General features: G+C 39.7%; 1 protein-coding gene across 16 annotated transcripts in view; it reads right to left on the bottom strand.

The window, feature by feature from the left end:
- LOC113258542 (RNA-binding protein 12) overlaps window positions 1–20182 on the bottom strand; it is a 34455-nt gene extending 14273 nt beyond the window's left edge. The window contains exons 1-3 of one of the 16 annotated variants that reach the window (XM_057312564.1): window positions 20091–20147; window positions 14532–14616; window positions 11625–11767 (exon numbers count right to left, since the gene is read on the bottom strand). Coding sequence is in view for 5 of the 16 variants with exons in the window: in XM_057312558.1 (XP_057168541.1) it covers window positions 8959–11745 (2787 nt within the window). In the remaining 11 variants the exon portion in view is untranslated. The other 15 variants (XM_057312567.1, XM_057312563.1, XM_057312565.1 and 12 more) reach the window with 15 other exon arrangements.
- Window positions 20183–21001: the final 819 nt, after the last annotated feature.

The raw sequence follows: 21001 nt of genomic DNA, 5'->3' as shown, positions 1-21001 counted from the left end.
TGTGTTAACTGCTCCTCTTCTCAGTGCTCATAAATGGATCCTTTGTGGTACCATTATCTAACCTGTTGGTTCATGGGACAACCAAGAAAAAGGCCTCTCTCTGGTCTACCTGCTCCAGAGGACCTAACCGGTGGGAATGAAGAACCTCTCTACTTTCCTCTCCTAAGGAAATTCTCAAGCGGCAATGTGAGACTGCTGTCAAAATCAGAAAAAGCAGCAGAGCAGTAACCAGACCAAAATTTTGAGTTCCACTGATTTTTCTGTAGTTTAAGCTTCAAATTACCTACAAACTTCCAGAAAGAAACAGAATGGCTGGGTTCACAGAATCACAGAAGCTCGAAGCTGGGCATGATGAGATTATCTCATTGTCTAAAACACCGAGGCCAGAGAAAGGAAATGACTAATCCTGGGACATACATTAAGTAATGAACCACAAGTCTGAGAATATGATTTCTATTCCATCCCTTTTAGCAACAGCTCACACCTTGTAATCCAGTCCAACCTGAAATCCACCCGGCCACTCCACATGAGCAGTTGAGGCTCATGTGGCCTCTTCCCATGACCACACCAGCTAGACTTATACTAGATGGAAAAGAATTCTGCACCCATCACGTTTCCCCTAGTTGTCCATCAGGGCAGGAACAGAGGAACTGCTAATCTCCACATGTATAGGACTAGAATTTAAGTTTATTCAAAGGAATAAACCTTAAATAACAAGCACAAACTCTACAAAGTAGAACTCAGCTCAGGAAAATGTGATTTTTGTCAAAATTTTCAGAGAATACCTACTAGGCAGCTAATTCTGCCCCTAGTCTGCCCTGCTGGAATCTACATTCCGTTAATCTACCTTCTTTTAATAAGACCCCTGCCTGTTACCTGCAGAGTGTAGAAGACAACAGTACTGGACCATCTCCCTGAGCATCTCCAGGGCAAGGACATCAACAAGAGCTTGTGCATTTCCAGTGTGCAATGTGATCTATGGCATAAAGAAGCCAAGTGAAAAGCAGCAGACCAGAGCCTTGGGAAAAGAAACCTACCTATTGTTCATAGTGCAAGTCCCTCTTACTGGAATAAATCCACTTGCGAAACATGGGAGGTCTTAAAATGGGTTGTTATTCACAATTTGTAGGTTAGGTTAGTTGAGAAAAGTGAGGGTTTGAACAATAAGGAAAGTGCGTTACAGACACACAATGAGTTGCCCACTTGCCATTGTAGATGGGGTACAGGGCGGGGGTCGGCGGGGGATGGGGGAGATTCTAGTTCTGCTGGATTGGTGGATTAATAATTTCACAATGTAAGAACCAGTTAGCGGGGGGAAAAGGTAACTGTAGCCCATGAATACGGTAACCGAGGCAAGTTAACTGATTCAGAAGACTGCCAACATAACAGGAACGGGAAAGGTTAGGAGGAATGCAACAAAACTCAAATATTCAAAAGCAAAGAAACAGCTGAAAGAGGCAACACAGCTAAAAGAGAAATGACCGGGGTGACTTTTCTCATATTCTAAATCTACTGTCCAGAAGGATGGCCTCCCACCCACAAATGGATACTGAGCATTTGAAATATGCTTAGTTCAAATCACAATGTGCTATAAAGTATAAACTGAAAACAGTACCAAAACAGCTCAATAATTTTATATACTGAAATAGTAACATTTCAGATATACTGGGCTAAAATTTATTATTAATTTCACCTGTTTCTTTTTACCTTTTTCATGGCTACTAGAAAAATTTAAATAACAAAAGTGACTCTTATTTCTATTGGTCAGTATTGCCTAACACGGTGATCTCCAAAGATCAGATATGGAAGACGAAATTCTGTCGCTCTGTCAATCTAGAATTGCAGTGTTCAATACAGTAGCCACTGGCTGGCTTTTCAAATTTAATAGTAGCTACAGTGGTGGGGCGCCTGGGTGGCTCAGTCGGTTAAGCATCTGACTCCTGACTTTGGCTCAAGTCACGATCTCAGGGTCGTGAGACTGAGCCCCGCTTCAGGCTCCACGCTCAGTGTGCAGTCTGCTTGAGATTCTCTCTCTGGCCCTCTGCCCCCCTACCCGCCCCGGCTCACATGCTCTCTCTCAAAATAAATAAAATCTTAAAAAAAAATAGTAGCTACAGTGGCTAATTAGCATATGAATGCTGACGAGAACATTTCCATTGGACAAGTCTATTGGAATAGCACTGGTCTAGAAGAACAAGAACAAAGAGGTGGACATTTCATATAGAAAGGCCAAAACTCTTTCGAATCAATGCAAAACTAGAAAAGAATCAATTTCAGATAGTGGACTGGGTAAATGGTGAAATCGATGGGGAAATTCACTTAATTCTGGGGCATTTATGAATGTCTTATTAGGCCATTTGGTTATAAGTGGTACGTGGCAGCTAGTCAAAGGGTTATTAAAAAGATAAAAGGTTCTATCCCTCTGGTAAGTCAGAACACCCCTAGTACAACCCTTACCTGCCTGCCTTACTCACCATTCAGCTCAGTCACGCCACTCAGACTACACTGTTTTGGGACAACTTTAAGAGCTTCCAGGACAAACACCATTTTAGGTAGTGCCACTGTGTTCCCTCACACTATTAAACATTTCATTTTACTAAATTAATATATTGTGTCCTCAAGAACCTCGGTTAGAGATCATGCCTTTCCTCAGCTTACACACAAGGCTTCCATTATACTTCCATTATACTTATTTAGCAACTGGCCAGGAAACCCTTATCCATCCAGTTCCTGTAGGACATGAGTGTACCCTGTACATACACAAGTACAACCGAGCACTTACTTATATAATTTAAAACCTTAGGTCTTTAAGAACAAGCACCTTATTTTGCTTTCTTTTCTACCACAGCGTGGAAGTGCTGGGTGTGTAACACTGCTCAAAGAATTCAGTTAACATGGGTTACTGCTATGGCTAAGCTGATTATCCATGTGAAACTGTCTTAAAAGCTTGGAGGCAACAGACATTTCCAATTCCAACCTGTCAATTCAGCGGTCACAGAAGCAAAGGTAATTGGCAGTATCTACTTCAGAAAGTAAGAGCTGCTTTAGTCTTTCCACTTTAGCCAGATTTATAGCAGAGGGACCCTGCTGGTCCCATAGGCTCACACCACAGAAGGGAGTTATGTATAAAGGACATAACCATCTCTGTACAGCAATACAGTATGTGGGGGAGTGTAGTGGAGGATGGCATTAACTCATTCCCAAGTGGAACAAAAGAAAAATGAAATCAGCAATAGCACCAGTTAGTATGATTTAAGACCCCTTAGGTAGCTGAGTATCTTTACTCTTAAGCCTTCCCCACTCTGCAAGGTCTAAGAGGTGACTTACAGTAGCAAAATGTGGTTGTTACATCTTGCATGTAACACAAATGCTTAAGTGACAAATCTTATTCACTGATCAAGAACCGTGAGCGAGCTCACTGATCAAGAACTGTGAGCGAGCTCACTGATCAAGAACTGTGAGTGAGCTCACATTCTCCCCCCATCCCCCCAAGTTAGGCGGCTAGGCTACAGAGATAGCAGTGAGAAACTCACAGCCCGGGTTACAGCGGACTTACTTTATAAGCAGGTAAAAGGGAAAAACTGGCAGCATCAGAATGGAGAGGGAATGAAACACTAAGGGGCAGCCTGTCTGAATACAGCACAGCTCAACCCTGGGAGTGTGTTATGCTCCTTCAACATCTGACTGTCCATATTGAACTATGTTCTCTTGCTGGTCATGGCTCTATTTTTCCCCAAGAGTCATCTCCTCCTCCTCCTCTCAACATGAAATAGCAAGCCACTGGCTGACTAGGAAAAATGACTTGAAATATTAAGCTACTAAAATCAGAATCCAGATGTCTGGTACGGCTGGGATGCCAATTCCAATGTCTGCTGTGTCATTTAGCCCACAACTGGTGTTTCCTTAGTCTCTAGGACTTAACTATCAATCAATATTTTCACTAGGGGAAAATCCCTGGACCTCTCAGAATTAAAAGAATGAGATTTTCCCCAGCACTATTTGCTGCCCCCAAATTTTTAGAGTGCTGCCCTTCTGCCCCTGGGCCTACAACACTTTCATCAAGTGGCTTTTTTGCCCCCTCTGGATTCTTCAGTAGTAGAGCAATATGTAGAAAAGCAGTGCCACCTTAGCTGCTCGCTGTTAGTTATGTTGATCCAGAAAAGGAGCCATATTCTAAGATGTTTGTGAGATCCTCTGGCACAAAGTAGCACAAGGCAACAAGAATAAATCCAGGAACAGCACAATAAAGAATTAACATTTACATGAACAGGCACCACTAAGAGATGAACTTGTTCTTACTGTCGAACAGAAGGGTTTTTCCAGAAAGTCACTACAGCATCAGAGAACTGTGCCACTGCCAGAATACACTCTTTCTAGAAATTTTAGAGTAAGTCAATGCGATCTATCAGATTTTATACTGAAAAGACAAAACTGAAATCAACCATTTTTTTAATTAAAAAGATAGTCCTAAGTTTGGACTCTACCATATCCTATAAAAACTCTACATTTGGGGGGTAAGGAGAATGGTGGCGATGCACATAAGTGATAAACCGTTTCTTTTTGTAAAACATCTGAAAGCAGACAACAATGAATTAAACTGAGAGTTTTCTCCTGAGCAAGAAAATGAAACATTATCAGCATACAGTCTATCTGTAGGCAGCTGATTTCACTCTGTGATTTTTCAAATGCTTATTAGTCAAACCTTCATAATTTTAGAACAGTTCAGCAACCACCTGGAATTAAGTATGTTTAAATCTAAACCCCTCTAAAACAACCTGGGTACTGAAGCTCAAATACAGGCTAAAAACTCTTTCATGATAAAGGTAAAAGTTATAAATATTTTTCAAGAGCTTTGGTTAAAAGGAATAGCCTGCTAATTTCTCTGCAACTACAATCCAGATTATTTTTAAAGGACTCCGGAGTTCATGGAAACTTTTCATTTGCTAATTTTTTTTTTAAGCAGTTGAACAAATGTGGAAAGGACAAAACCAGAGCATCAACGTCAGAAAGCAGCAAGATTTTTGATTCCTCTCCCCTCTTCCCCACCTCAAAATACCTCACATACTAATGCAAGAATAAGTAGACAAAAAAGCTCTAATTAGAAGTATGTGCAATTGACAATGTATTCTGAAGATTTCTTTTCCCATTCCTTAAAGTAATCAGTTTTTAAAAAGATAATCCCTTTAAGACACCTTCTGTAAAAAGGAGCACATGGTTTCTGGTTCCTTCTCAGTCCACATTACGAAGTGGCTGTCTAGCAAAGCACACGAAATAAAAGTCTGAAAAGGTGGATACCACAGATTTGACCTAGAATTAAGTTTCCTCCCTGCCGTTCCAGGTATCTTCTTTCCACACTTCAGCATTAGCAGACAAGGATAAGCAACAATGGTTACCTCCAAGATCACCAAATCCACCTTTCCAAAGGCACAAAATATTTGTAGGAGTTAAAAACAAACAAACAAAAAACCTGATGGTATAGCTCAGTAGAGTACTCTTGTGTAAAGCATTAAAAGCATCAGCCTCTTTTATTTTGTGACAAGTTTATTGAACAGTATTCAAGACTTCATCGTTATAAACAAAAACCTCTGCTGAATGATGCCAAGGCAGTATTTGCTGGCAATGTCATGGCCATATTGGCAATGAATTATTTTATTGTGTTTGGTTTCTAACGCTTGGACTACTATAGAACTGCCAGTAAAACTAAATGTGGTAATTTTCCAAGAGTGGGAAATAAGTTTTAAAAGTGATCACTGCTAGAAATTCTTTACAGATTTAACTAGCAGCCAACTTTACGGTTTCTTTACTCATTTTTAAGTGGTCTTGAAATTGATGAGTGGATTTATTTTTAAACATTTGACCCACACCTGTACACAATGACAGAATCCAATAAAAAGGACTTTGAGTTTGATTAAGGCTTTCATGGATCCTTATTTTATCCAAGGTATGTCTGCTATGTCCATACACAGCCCTAGACTTTCATCCAGTGGGTTAAGACTGACCTAATTACACTGAACATTACTCTCAGAAATTCTGAATAAAAATTTCCTAATGAAATTTTCACGGTTGATGCTTTGACAACTTGGAGCACAAAGCTAGGAACTACATTTCACTTAACAGTGTTGCATTTTTTTTTAAAGCCACTAATAAATGTACATCCAAACTACAGTATTAAACACAGAATACACCTCCAAATTTTGCTTGTGAACTAAATGTTTCACTGAAGTTCAGAAAAGTTTACAAATTTGCTTATTTATAAAATACATTTTGTAGATATCTCTAATCCTTTAAACTAAAAAAAACCCAAAACACCCAGGCAAGAGGGTGGGAGGAATTAAACCTAATGGAAAAGATTCTCTTCCATTCATGTCAGTCACCAAAGACAAAATTTACACATAAAATTGAAAATATCATGATAGTGTTTACAAATGCACACAACTTTGAGCAAAGCTTTACAAATCCTTCATACCATACAAAGCAAATGAGAAAATAAATTCATTTTCACCCCAAACCTAGTTCTTCTGAGAAAATTTGCAGGAAGAGAGGTATGAGTGATTGCACAGAACATATTTTCAAGAATTTTTTAAAAACTCAAACTCCAATGCCCAGAACAAGATGAACAGTATGCTTAGCAATTAGCACTATAATAAGTCTCAGATACACAAAAATCAAGTTCCAGAGGGCAAAGCATTTAATTACATTTCACAACAAGAGAAGCACTGTTGTGACTCAACCAAATATGAAACACAGTTCTCTCCAAATTCTACACAAACCACTATTTTCTTAATTTATTTAATTTGATGAACAATGAAATCAAGTTTTCCTTTTCAGCATTTATCTAAGATGTAGAAATAACAAAGTAGTAGCAATAAAGTATATGAAGTATTTAATAAGATTGTACGAACATATAACCAAAATAAACTGTGAAAAAAGATAAAGGGCTTTTATCTTCAAACAACCCATTTTTCTAAAATGAAAATAGTCAGCTCTCCAATGGGGAAAATAATCTGCAGTTGAAATAAGACTCCCAAGCAGCGCTGAAGTTTTCTGCACTCGGTCTTTGGAATGAGAAATGATTACTTAACAGAAAACTTAAATTGAACAGCATAAACATCATATTGCTTTTTTAGTTGAGGAGGCAATATCTAGTGATCTGTCAAAGCAAATTTGTATTCATGAATTGTCAAAACACCCACAACACAGCCATGTCTTCTTTGAAAGTCTAAACAATCCTTTCCCTAAACAAAAAATCCTGTACTGTCAATCCTCTAACGTTGTAGTGATGAAAAGGCTTTCCAAATCTTATCACACAAATGAAACTGCTGCCACTCTTAACTCTAAATTACACGAGACGCTGTATTTCAGTGTTCCACTGACTTGCAACACCAAAAAGGCACTATTTTTTTAATAGGAAATATTTCTTTTAAAAGGCTGACCCCTTTGTAAGTACATTGATTTGCAGGAAATGTTGGGGATGTTTCAAACCAAGACAGAGGCCCATGTAAAAGACAAAATTTGTTTTTCATGATCTCTCACCAATCTCCCATTCCATATGTTTATAATATAATGTGACACATCTTTAGAGCATTGTAACTAAGAAGGAAAGTAATCGTAAGTAGAGCCTTTTGTAGCAGTGAGCAGATGTTGTAAGGCAAATGTTTTCATTACAAGGACACTTACCAACCAGAACCCATGTGGTCCTCCTGCCTTAAGTGTCCTGAATGCCAAAGAAGAGTATGAAAGGGCAAAGAATCTCAAATCTCTCCCCTCTGGCAGCTGCACTTGTACTCTGTATGAAGAATTTTTATGAACAGGCTCCTGATCAAACAACTAGACCAAAAAGCCTCCAAGTAACAGGATTAAATGCACATCTATGGAACAGCTTATGACTCTTTTATTCTATAACACTACTGCTAACAAAGCTAACAATTTCAACTTCAGTTTAAAAAAAAAAAAAACCTAGATATAATGCTCTTTCTTAAAAATGGACTCTCTTTGTTTAGTTACAGGCCAAAATTTCACACAAATTTGGGACAGAAGGAAATTGCCAGAACATTAGTCCATCATGGACAGGACTTCAAATCTGGCATCTTAAACAATGATTATTAGAAGTGGTTTCTGGTTTTTGATGCCATCCAAACAACATGAACAATTTTTAAACTGACTAAACTAAAACATGGCGGTCAAACCAAAAAGGCTCTGGTAGGTAGAGGACTCCATATTTTATTTTTGTGGCAGAAGTTCTTATTTCACACAGTTTTAAGTGTGACATTAGAAATCAAAATTCAAGGTTATAGCACAAACCAAGTGTGGAGTTTTATATTAAAACAACAACAACAAAACAGTTCTGCTCATTTACAAATGAGTCAATTAGGCAAACAAAAAAGCAGCAACTTCAGAAGCAGGACTGTCTATACAGCAAGAACCCTCAAGAAGCAATAAAGGTACATACAGTGAATCTGTATACAGAGATTTTATTCAATTTTAAAAGAAAATGAGGACTTTAGACAAAGCTTTGACCCTATAACAAAGCAAATCTGTCCAGCTTTAAACCAAATTCCAAGAGTAGCCAACTTCTATTTTTCAGCAGCTGGCAAGAGCACCTTTAATGAGCTCTATTGACATTTCTATTTTCTTCATCCCATATGGTATAAAACAAAACCAATCTAAACTCCTTGATAAGCTTTATGTGGTCATTTGTGTTTTACAAATGGTTTCTCTAATGGTACGCCAAAATCATTTTTGTGTTCTCTCCAGACAGCTTTACTGTAACATACAGCAATATTTATCCTGGTAGTGAGTCTTCTGTAAACAGTCAACCAATGCTCTATGTTATAGAAACCAATCTATATGCAATTGAAACAATCCACAGGTTCTAACCTGGAAATACTAGGAAAACAATCTGGATGCATTAATCACAGCACTATGAAGATCTACCCTATAAAGAATTGATGTGAACGGCTACCCTAAGACAAGTTTTACTTTCCTTGAGCCTATAGGTCTGTCATTTAAGTCAATGACAGCAGCTGTGGCTTCATCCCGAGATTCGAAGGCCACCATGGCTTCACCTGTGGGCATACCTTTTTCATTGTACTTTAAACACACTGAGCCTGGGATCACTTGATAGCCATAAAAGAAATCTAAAATCTCATCAATAGACACAGTGAAGGGCATATTCTGCACTTTAATTACTGTTGGTCCTGGTTTTCCAGAACTAGATCCAAAGCCAGGGGGACCACCAATGTGAATTGGACCAGGGCCAGGCCCAGGGCCAGGCCCAAAGGCTGGTGGCCCGCTCAAATGCCCAGGGGCACTTCCAAGACCAGGAGGGCCACTTCCAAAGCCAGGGGGGCCACCTAAACTACCAGGGCCATTTCCAAAATTCTGAGGGCCTCCTCCAAATCCTGGCCCACTTAAATTATTTGGTCCACCTCCAAAACCTGGAACATCCAGTCCTAGACCAGGCAAACCACTATTTCCAACTGAAGGCATACCAGGCCTAGCATCACCAAAGGCCCCTCCTAATCCTGGAGGAGGGAGTGGCGGCCCAAAGGCATTCGAACCACCAAAATTACCAGGAAAGTTAAATGGAGGCCCATTGTTCGCCTCCTTAGATCCTACAGTCAGGAAGGCATGCTCTTCACCTCCTGCACCAGGCATTCCTGCACCGGGCATTCCCGCACCAGGCATTCCTGCACCAGGCATTCCCGCACCAGGCATTCCTGCACCGGGCATTCCTGTACCGGGCATTCCTGCACTGGGCATTCCCGCACTGGGCATTCCCACACTGGGCATTCCTGGAACTGCAGGATTACCTGGCACAGGCACCTTTAACCCTTTTTTTCCTTGGGCAGGGGGATTTTTTTCAATCTCTCTCATATCTTCTACAGTAACTACATGAACAAAAGCTTCTCTCCCATTAAGTTTTTTACGGTGTAAGCGTTCAGACTTACGTGCATCATCTTCATTTTTAAACTGAACCAATGCCTGTCCTAGACCTTGCCCATTGCTATCAACAAGAACATGTACAGCATTTTCATCCACTGGGATTCCTTCTAGAAACTGAAGAACATCCATCTTGGTAATGCTGAACGGAATATTTGTTATGTGAGCACAGACTTTGGCAGAGCTGACATCCCCCTCCGGATTTAACATCATTTCCCTCTGGTCATAGCTGAAGTTCTGCAGTCTTTTACGAATCATATCTATCTTTTCTAGCATACCTTTCTTAGTAATTGGATGAACTTGAATAAAGCGATTGCCCATGTATTGTTTATGACGACACAGAGCAGCCTTATAGTCAGCCTCATTCCTGAATTCTACGAAGCCTTCACCAGTTGCTTTCCCATTGGGTCCATAAGCAATATAAATACTATCTTCCACAATATCCAACTTTTTAAAAAAATCAATGACATGTTTGTTTTCCGCTTCAAATGGTAGCCCTTTCAAGTAAACACAAAAACCAGCCTCATGTGGTGATCTTGACCTTGACCTTTTCTGCCCACTCGGCGATTTTGACCTGGGAAGTGTCTGAGGAGGGGGATGGGTTTGTCCAGAAGGTCCTATACTTTGCTTAAAAGTGATATGGCCTCCAGCAGCTACCCACTGTCTCTCTGTGGCAGGACTAACTTCCACATAGCGTTGAATCATCAGCATTCTGTTTCGTTTCAAAGCTTCAAATGTATCTTGAGGGGAGAGAAACTTAACCAATCCATTCCCATTATTTCGACCTACATGATCTTTCAACAAATGCACTGCATCAACACGGAGCCCATGGAAAAAATCTCTGACATCATTTTCCATTGCAGAAAAGGGCATTCCATGCACACTGACATACAGATCATCAGGATTGATGGGAAGTGGTTTCACACTGCTTTGAGAGTTCATCTGGATGGGGTTAACAGGATTCAATGGACCCAGAAACACAGGGTTCAGGTTATTGTTCAGATTCATAGGTGCTCCAGAGCCATTCATTCCAGCAGGTAGAGGTGCCACAGGTGGCGGGTTCAAGGGTGGCATGCCAGACATGGGTGGCAGTGGGGTCATGGGTGGCACAGAAGGGACTGGGGGAATTGGGGGCACAGGAGGCACGGGAGGCAATGTAGGTACCGGAGGAGGAACTGGTATTGGGGGAATGGACGGCATTGGTGGCAAAGATGGCATCGCTGGGATTGGAGGAATTGGTGGTGGTGGGACTGTGTTCATTGGAGATGCTGTGCTCGGAATGGTTGAGCTAAACGTTGGGCTCCCAAAAGAAGCCCCCATATTTGGAGGAGCCGTTCCTATGCTGGCTGTGGAAAATGTCTGTATGTTTTTGTTGCTTTCATGAACAGATGTGGCGGCAGTAACTACACTGGGTGAAGGATTATTAAAGTTAGGTACTGTTGTAGGCAGGTTTACCCTGCCACTCATTCCTGAGCTAGGTGGCGGTCCTGATCTACTAGCATTTGCTGGTGGTATATCTAAGTTGGCAGTTTCAAAACGCCTACGACTCAGTTCAATCATATTCTGCATTTCCGTTTTACTACTCAACAAAAGTGTTACTTTTGACCCTTTAATTGTACCACCTGTGCGCATCATACCAAGCCTTGCATCTTCATCAGTGGCAAAAACGATGAAAGCCTCACCCAGTTCACCCCCTACAATATGCACGCCCCCATCAGGGATGGTCAATCCAGAGAAGAAGTGGCGAATGTCCATGGTCCCCGCCACAATTGGGAGACCTTGCAAACGGATGACCACAGCCATGCTGCGCTGAAACCACACACACCTGCAGATGAGAAAAGGCAACGGCCAGGTCAGACTCCTGTTTATCACACCAAGTTTTTAACTACAAGAATGACCAGCTACCTATTAGGCCCTCAAATATACCCTCAAACTATCACAAGCAATGTAGGGTTTTTTTTTTTAATTTGAATATTCTAAAAACTGAACATTATGTGCCATTTACAGTGTAAAACCTAGACAATTTCAACTTCCAAAAGGAATTAATGCTATAAACAATTAGAAGTTCAGACCCATGACTCAAAAGTTTCAGGGAAAAAACCACCGTAAGAAGTAGAATCACCAATTACATCATTCAGACCACTAATCATTCAGTAAGATTTAAAAGAAATGTGTAAGTCAAATCAGGACACAAAGTTGAACAATCTGCAGGGAAAAACATGGCAAGGATGTATCAAAGTTAGTATTTAATAGTGGCTTAGCATTTTCCTTATAAACATGACAACTTTGTAGAATTACCAGTGTCATTTTATATGACTCAATCTCAAAATGCAAAACAGAAACAGAAAACTGGAATACTAACGAATTACAAATAATACTTAACACTAAAGTAGAGTCAAGTCTCAAAAGAGAACGGATTCCATATTTCAACCTAAAACTCTTCAATCTGCATTACAGCTCTATTTATTAAAGAAAACTATATGTGGAATTATTTATTATAAACAAGGTTGATACATACAAAGAATCCAAAAGAAACACTGAATAACAGCCCAAATCTTAGTTATTTATATTCATCACTCCAAAAAGTAGAACCTGGTTGCAGTGCCATTCACCATAGCTGTTTTAATTAAAACTCAGATCCAATGACTCATTTCCAAACTCACCATTAAAAAAACCAAAAAACAAAACAAAAAACACACGCATACACACACACTCAAAAAAGTCTCGTTTTTCCCAAAGAAGGCTGAAAACGAAAAAAGGGTCTTTTTTGGTTTTGCTTTTGTTTAAAAAGAACTAGCGTATGAACTTTATTCAGTGACTGTTATAGTCCCCACTCAATATAACTCCTGTGGGATTTCTGGGAGCTCACTACTCTCCTTAAATAATGTCCCGTTCTGAACTTTTTCTTTTTGAGAAGTTTCTCCCAGATTTAAGCAAAATTTCAGTATTTCAGTTCTTATGGCTTCCAAAAGAAAATGCAAGGGAAGCCCTTTGTAAAGTGATATAAAACAAACTCTTAGGACTGGAAAAAATATTAATTTGAAATTTATGTGATCAACAACATAGGATATTTTCCAAGCCACCTTAAATATCAACTTTTAAATATAAACCTATTAAACTAGTTCTGTAACCTCAGAAAAATGATAAATGATTTGAGCTTTGGTTTTATCACTTCTCAGTCAGGAACATTAAAAGAGCAAAGTTTCCTGCTGCAAGCTCTAAGAATTCTGTAACCCCATGAAAGCAGTTTTTCAATGTCGAATATTGTGTGAATTATTAATTTGATACAACAAAATCTGTAATTATATCTCAACTATTATGACTGCTGTACACAAAAACAGAAATATATTGTTTAGGTTTGACAGTCTTCTCACACACATACACAAAAATAAAAGCCACCTTCAAATTTAATCCAGAAAGATGGACGGGCGAACAGAAAATGCTCTTTGTGAGACCATTATAAAACACTAGAAACTTGGGGTATGAGGGAAGCTTTTCGTTTTTGGTTTGCAAGAGTCAACAAGAAAAATCAATATTAAAAAAAATAAATCACACCAACAAACTCTTTTCTTCTTATTTACTACTATTTACAGTCTATATGTAAGCTCATCAAGATTTCAAGATATTAAGGCAAATTCTCATTCCCTACTGTCTGTAGCATATTGGCTACATGCAAAATTAAGATAGCATTCCTGTTCAACTTCAAAAAATGCTTAATCACTTAATCACATCATGAGTAAGTAATCTAGGCACCCAAAATGACTTGAAAGATAGATGTTAGTTTGCACTGGGACAGTAAAATAGGAATCTGATATAGTCCCAAGAACACAAAAATTAAACACAGGGCTAAACTGACATACGCAGTAATTCTTCAAAAACCATTTGCTACTAAGAGAAGGGCTTTAGTGAAGTCTGCACAAGGTACATATGAAAACATGATACTGAAAAATCTGGCCAGATTACCAGCTAGAAAAAGGCTGAGGATTAAACCAAAGAACACAAAAGTTATTCATAAAGCCATCTAAAGAGAAAAACAGTTTTTAGGTTCTGAAAAAATATGAAATAAGATCTGCTATTCTTTTACTAAGTGCCTGTTTGACAGGCAAGTCATTTCAACTATCTTAAGCCTACCACTGTTATTTAACAAGAGGGTTAGAGTCCAATCACTAAAGTTCCATCTGAAGTCAAAATAGGTACTCTAAAACGGATAACCCATTATCTACACCTTTACCTCTAAGAAATATTAAAAAACCATACCAATAACAAGCACCTATATTTGTAATTAATCTGGAATGCTACACTGGAAAAAAAACAAAAAAACAAACAACAACAACAAAAAAAACAGCTTACTGCCTAATAATCAGGAATTCAGCAGAAGAAATGCATCCATATAAAACCGAACCCCGAAGAAAGCAACAACTGTTCAAGGCACCCAGTCTATCCCACCCCCATCCCTCAGATAAAACTGTTAAAAAAAAAGAAAAAGAAAATCCCCCACAATTCAGTTACTACACATATTTTCATGTTACTAAATAAGCTGTCTCATTTTATTTTGTATAAAAACAAACCCTCTATTCAAAATCTCTTACCTGATAAAACAAGAGATGTATTTTCTTAACAAGAAGTAGAGGCCAAGTCAATCCTGTGGGCAACCAATTAAAACCAACTTTTAGACTGCAATAGAGAATAAACGGAGGCAAAAATCAATGCAGGAAACACAAAACAACACGCACAGGCCACACTGAACTGTACATTATGAAGGCGAGTCTGAAACCACCAGAGTACTTCATTAGAATGCATATTAAAAAAAGAAAGAAAGAAAGAAATGTACCAAAATCCCACACATGCTTGTTACTTGGTATTGCTTTCAATTTTGAATATCTCTCAAAACATTATATATTTACATACATCAAGAATGTGCCATAAATTAGTCCAAGAATGAGTCAATTAGAAACTAAAAGTCATAAAGCTCAGCTTCACAGATGGTAATTACTTTTATCACTTGATGATTAAACCAGTCCAGAAAATTCCATTAATGTAAGTCCAACTACAACCTATTTCCTCAGGTCCCACCAAACACTTGATGAAAAAGCACAAATTCACACACAAACAGTTCCAAGGCAAATGACAAAGTCATCAATTCAAGGGTACTTATGGAAATTCTTGCAATTGCTCTTTCAAAATATTTTCCTTTGCACCAAAATAGCATTGAGCATCAAGAAACATAAATTAAGTGAAAGTTCAGGCTATAACGACTAATTTTTCTTCTAACACCAAAACTGTTCCAAAAGACTTGTTAAAAAAAAAAAATCTCTAAAAATGTCTGGCATATTAAGAAGACTTCCCAAAGTAAAAACAAGTCACTCATCTCTTACTGGAATTTCTCCCAAATTGGTGAAGTTTGAACAATTCACAAGCAATATATAAGACCAAATAATTAGACAACTACATTCAAAAGATCATTTTTTGATTCAGAGAAACAGAGAAGAAAATCGTCACTGTTAAGTATAAAGATTACCAACAGAACACTACTTAGAACAACACTCATTTTTAACTATCTTTCAAGTTCGGGATACCACCTGCGAGTTTAATATTCAACACCAAAAAGTAAAACATATTAAAAAATTTTAGTGTTACTCCAAATTTTTTCTAAAGGACAAGCTAAACATCTTCTAGACAACTACTCAAATTAATGAAGAGATTGTTTTGCCACAAAAGCTACGCACATAAGTCATGAACAATGCTTTCAAAATCCCAGAGCACTGTATTAATTTTTTATATGTTGTATAAATCAGTTCTAATTAAGTCTAAAGAGTTTTAAAACTCTTTATTTAAAAACCACACCTAGGAGTTTATCTAACAGGTCACAAAGGGAAACATGAAACACAAAAAAGCCTGCTTTTAGGTGAAGGCTATGCTCCATGAGGAAGAGCATCAATTTTGTAATATTAATTTCTAAATGTACAAGTCTGACTCTATAACCAACAGAACCACAGTAATTTTCTAGTTAAGCATTTATGATTAACAGATGATTCCCCCACTGGAAACTCCAATTCAAAAGGTCTGGTATGGGGCCAGGACATGTGCCCTGAAGGTAAGGGAAACAAGTTCCTCAGCCTTTTCCCTTCCAGACCCAAGAAGCCTCCAAATGTTCATCTGGATAGAACAAGTTTAGAGTCAGACAGTTAACATCCAAAGGGAACACACTAGAGCTACTACCAAAAATTTCTAACGGGTTGCCAGAAATTATCCTAACAAGAAGGAAAAGTCTCATTCCACAAGAAAAAGTTGAAGTTCCAGCTGAATTCGGCAAATGCCTCAAATTTTACGTTATTCAGTTTAAAGTACAAAATCAATCTAGAAGTAAATTCATGAATCTTTTCTATTTAAGCAAAGGGGAAGGCCCACATCAACCCATAGCAAAGAAAAGTACCCAGGAAGTTCAGGCTAGAAGCTAGAACTTCACAACTTTTGGTGTTACACTTCTTCCTTCAAACAGACAAAGTAAATAGAAACTGAAAACTGAAGTAGTACTTTTGTTTTCAACACCTCACTTTGCAAAGAACACAATAATTTAATAGAGGCACCACTGTTCTCCAGGAACTACTCATTCCTGTGTCCTGAATGTGAGCTGGTAACAGAATGCAGGATCCCAAAATGAAAAATCCACTTCAACCACCTTAAGACTTGAATTTTAGAAGGGTAAAACAAACAATTCTATGCATCGAAACAACTAAAACACATGTTTTACCTATTTGTAAAGCATAAAGGTACAAAAGAGAAAATGGGCCTGATTTGCCATTAAATTCACTGATATATATATCAGAAGATCTAAAACAAGAAGATTGCTCTAGTATACTTTTCCACTTTGTTAGGAATTAGTCCTAACATAGTGGCTTTGCTTCAGCTTTAGAAATACCAGATACATGAACAAATTACAAATATCTGCTATGAACAGTTAGCATATTATTACGTCACATGTTTTCTTATTTACTAGTCATTTCAAACCCTTGGAATTTCAGAGTAAAATTTCTGACAACAATCCTTTTATCAGGAAGCCAAAGCACAAACCAGTTGAACTTAACCATTCCCACTCTTCATCTGGTGATAAACATCAAAAATAGAATTTCAACTTTGTTCAGTTGTCAGTCTTTAATTAACAATAACCAGAGCTAAGTTCTTTAGATTAAAAAAATACAAAAACCAGCACCCCTCAAATGTTCACCTCAAAGATGAGCAACAGAGAACCAATCATAATGGGCACAATGCTATAAGCCGCATAATCACATTATGGAAGGCATTATGGAAAAAAATCACAGCTTCATCCACTTGAGTTTGTTCCCATCCCCAAATGAATCACATTTCAGATTCTGGGATTATTCTTAATGAAACAATTCTTCTGACACTGAGGGACATGAATCCTTTAGACGGCTCGTTACTCAACTTTCCCATTAACCTCCAGAAAGTTCTCAAAAGTGGCAAACCAAGACATTTCTAAATAAGATATATATTCCTCCTGACAAAAACACTATATTATTTTTCAATCCCCCGAAATGCCAACAAATACGTTATCTTGATTTAAACTTAAAAGCAACAATATCACTTCTAACCTAGCCAACCACATTCACCCTCACTTAAGACTTAAAAGGTGGCTTGAAATTTAATGAAATAAACTCGTTGCAAACCAAAAGGTGTATGAGTGGTGGTAGTAAAATCCGATAAACTATAAATTAGATGAAGTTATTTTTCTGCTTAGTTGACCTACACATTTAACAACATTCATTTATACCACGAACATTTATTAAACACTTATGGCCGGGACAGGAGATACAGAAATGGACGACAGTCCCTAGATTTTAGGGAGAGATATCTAAGAGCATCTTTTGTGCAATTACTGACACTTAGAAGTTCTTTCTACAACATCTACAGAAGAATTTATTCACCTAAACTGAAAGATGGAGTGGCTCTCTACAAAATGGAATGAAAACGTTATGAACATTGTCACTGGATTCCAGCACCTGAACACTGGTCCACAAAATCAAGTTTCACATCTAAAAATTGTACCAACAACCCCCAAACTCTCAATATGCAATCATCAAAACATTTGGCAGTCACAAGAAAGTGAAAAAAGCCAGAAGTATGCTGATAATAACACATAACAATAGGTTCCAAGTAACTACCACAATGGTTTCTAAAGCTTCACATTTTTCACCTAACAGATATGAACATAAGAAAAATACAAATTATGCATTACAATCCATAAACAAAATAAACATTTAATTGAGCATATAAAGGTCATATAAAACGCATTCCCTGTTTTGTTAATTTTTCCAGCAATAATACTGAGCACATCCTCAACCTTTACATAAGCATGCCAAACATTTCATTTTCTTAAAAAATTACCACAAAATTATTTTAACCACCTGTAACAGTTCTTCCCAACTTTTTAATATTCTTGGAAAATGCCTGAACACAATTACTTCCCACTAAATCCAGAAATGGTCTATTTGGTCAAAACCACCAGATTTCAAAAACGAGTACAACCAGTCTTGTATTACATTTCTATAAAACAAAATCAGCCTTTATGTCCGAACTTGTAGGACATTTCTGAATTGCAAATACTCTGAAATACATTAACAACATAAACTAGATAACAAAGTCCAATGCAATTCATTTTACTAATACTGCATTTTACAAAAACTACACGATTTTAAACCATTCAAGCAAGAAGCTCTAAGAATACTCCAGTCACAAGTCCCTCCTTCAACAATCCCTCAGTTGCAATTACATTTTTTCTCAGGTTATATTGACTGGAATTACACTATTCTTGAATAAACACAGGATGGTTCCTGACAACTACCACAATTTACATTAAATCATCTCTGGAAATCCAGGAATCAAGGACAGTTTCAAAGTCCAGAAACCTCTCCTATGGAGCCTGCAACTCAGGGTACAAAACTCCCAGCATGTTTTGTGCTGAATAACCCAAAGTTATTCAGCCGCTGAGATTTTTCACTATAAAATACACATTACAGGCACACATGAAGTCCATGCATTTATAGTCTGGCAGCTAAGCCTCCTGCACTGGTGTCCATCCCCGACAGTAACCTGTAGATTCTCAACCCCACCCATTTCACGTGGCTGCCAACTAAAACCTCCTTAATAAATTCACCATCAAGAGCACCCAACCTTCACCTCCTATTGGGTCTGCTCCTTTCAGTGCTGGAGGCTCTCTCCCAAGCGATATGTAAAGGTGGTGCTCTTTGCGGTCCCTTCCCTGCTTGGGTATCAAGGGCCTGGCATCCTACTATAATTCTCAGAGGTTTGGGAGGCGTACTCACCCCCACTTTCTCGCTACAGAGGCCGGCTTCTCAAATCGCCGACACCCTCGAGGGTAAGCCCCGCCCAGCGCTGAGCCGTGGAAGCATTTCCCTGCAACCCCCTCCACCTTCAGGCCACGAAGGCGGCCAGTTCTGACTTCCTTCCTAGACTCACAGGAGTGTACCGACTGCAGCTTTCCCCCCACAGGTGTGTCCAGACTCTAGACCCCTTTTCCCGTTCGGCCACAGGAGCCTCCTTTCCACTTCGGATGGAGGGAGTGTCCTCACTATGTTTATCTCCTCACTGCCGGGCACAGAGCTGTAGTTACAATCTCTGTCCTTTTTGGGAAGCATCGAAAATCTCGCTCATTCGGGATGTAGGTGTGTTTTTACTGCAATCCCCGTTAGTTCGCAGGCCGCTGGGCCACCCAGCAGTGGCCTCCTCCCTCTCAGACCACGGGGGCGTCCTCCCTATGGCCTCGTCCCCACTTCGGTATGCAGGCTCATCCTCTCTTGCGTCCTTCCTGCAGCCTCTCAGGCTTCAAAGGCGCAAGCAGCTCCCCAGGCCCCCCCGCAGCCATGCCGCGACCCTTTTGTGTGGGGCGCTCGCTGCGGCGGGCTCGGAGGCCTCCGAAGGCCCCGCCCCGGGCCACCAAGGGGCGGCTCGAGCCCCGCACAGCCCCGCCCGTTCCGGGCTGCGGGAGTCTTACCGGGGAGAGCTGCGCGGCACCCGAACCCAGACCCGAGTTACCCCCCGCGCGAGTGCCTCCGCCCCGCGGCCGACAGCCCCAGCCCGAACGGCTTCCCGGAGCCCACAGCAGCCACCACCTCTTTCGCCGCTTCACAAAATGGCCGACAGCCCGCTCAGCAGCTCCGCGTTCCAGAAGGGGAGGGACGGAATGGAGACGTCACGGGGCGGGGCGGCGCAAGCGCGCTGAGGTGCTTGGGCAATCTCCCGGAAGTTGCGGGTATTTGTGGCGAGAGAACTTTGAGTCTTTGCGTGCGACGTTTGCGCACTAACCCCGCCTAAGGAGAGTGACGTTGCGGGGTGGGTTGGGTTAAGAGTGTCTGGCTCGGCCCCTCGCTGCGGAACTCAGTGCAAATTAATCTTCGATCTTCTGCGAAAGGGAACAAATAGTGCCTTCTTCGCGTGATTGTTTTGAGGATGAAATGGGCCACAAAGTAGTGCCTGGTTCTGTTGATGATGCCCTGGCAGAAGAACCGAAACCTGCTTTTTTTCCCCATTTAAAATTTCAGTCCGGGGGGGCCTTACCCACCGGTCCTCGTTAACCCCTCCACGGTTGCACTTTGGTTATTATTTTATTATAGAAAAAAAAAATTATTCTCATGCTGCTTTGGTCCTAGCCTCCCAGACGCCACTACCCCTGCCTAAACCCTATTATCGTGATGGAAGCCGCTATAGAAACGTAAAGATGGATAGAAATTAAGATGGACACACTAATGCTTCAGCAAGACTTTGAACAATGTCCCCCCCCTTCTTAAAGCTTCTCTCTTCCCTTCACTTGTTTTTCTGTAGAATACTTTGTTCCAGGAACTCCGCACCAACGTTGTCATCTTGCTTACCTCAAAGTATACTTAGGAATGGGACTCAAATGGCGATTGCTAGTGCTAGTCAGGAAACCGCTTTGAAGACATAACCAATAGGGCTGGCGATGCTACCAGATTCCTATCCAAAGCTCCCAGACCCTGTATTTTCCTAAAAAACCCTCAGCCTTTTA

Source organism: Ursus arctos, unplaced genomic scaffold (genome assembly GCF_023065955.2).
Source record: "Ursus arctos isolate Adak ecotype North America unplaced genomic scaffold, UrsArc2.0 scaffold_16, whole genome shotgun sequence".
NCBI classification, from domain to species: Eukaryota; Metazoa; Chordata; class Mammalia; order Carnivora; family Ursidae; genus Ursus; species Ursus arctos.
The sequence above is the reverse complement of the archived record's forward strand: the minus strand, read 5'-3'. Positions and strand labels throughout refer to the sequence as shown.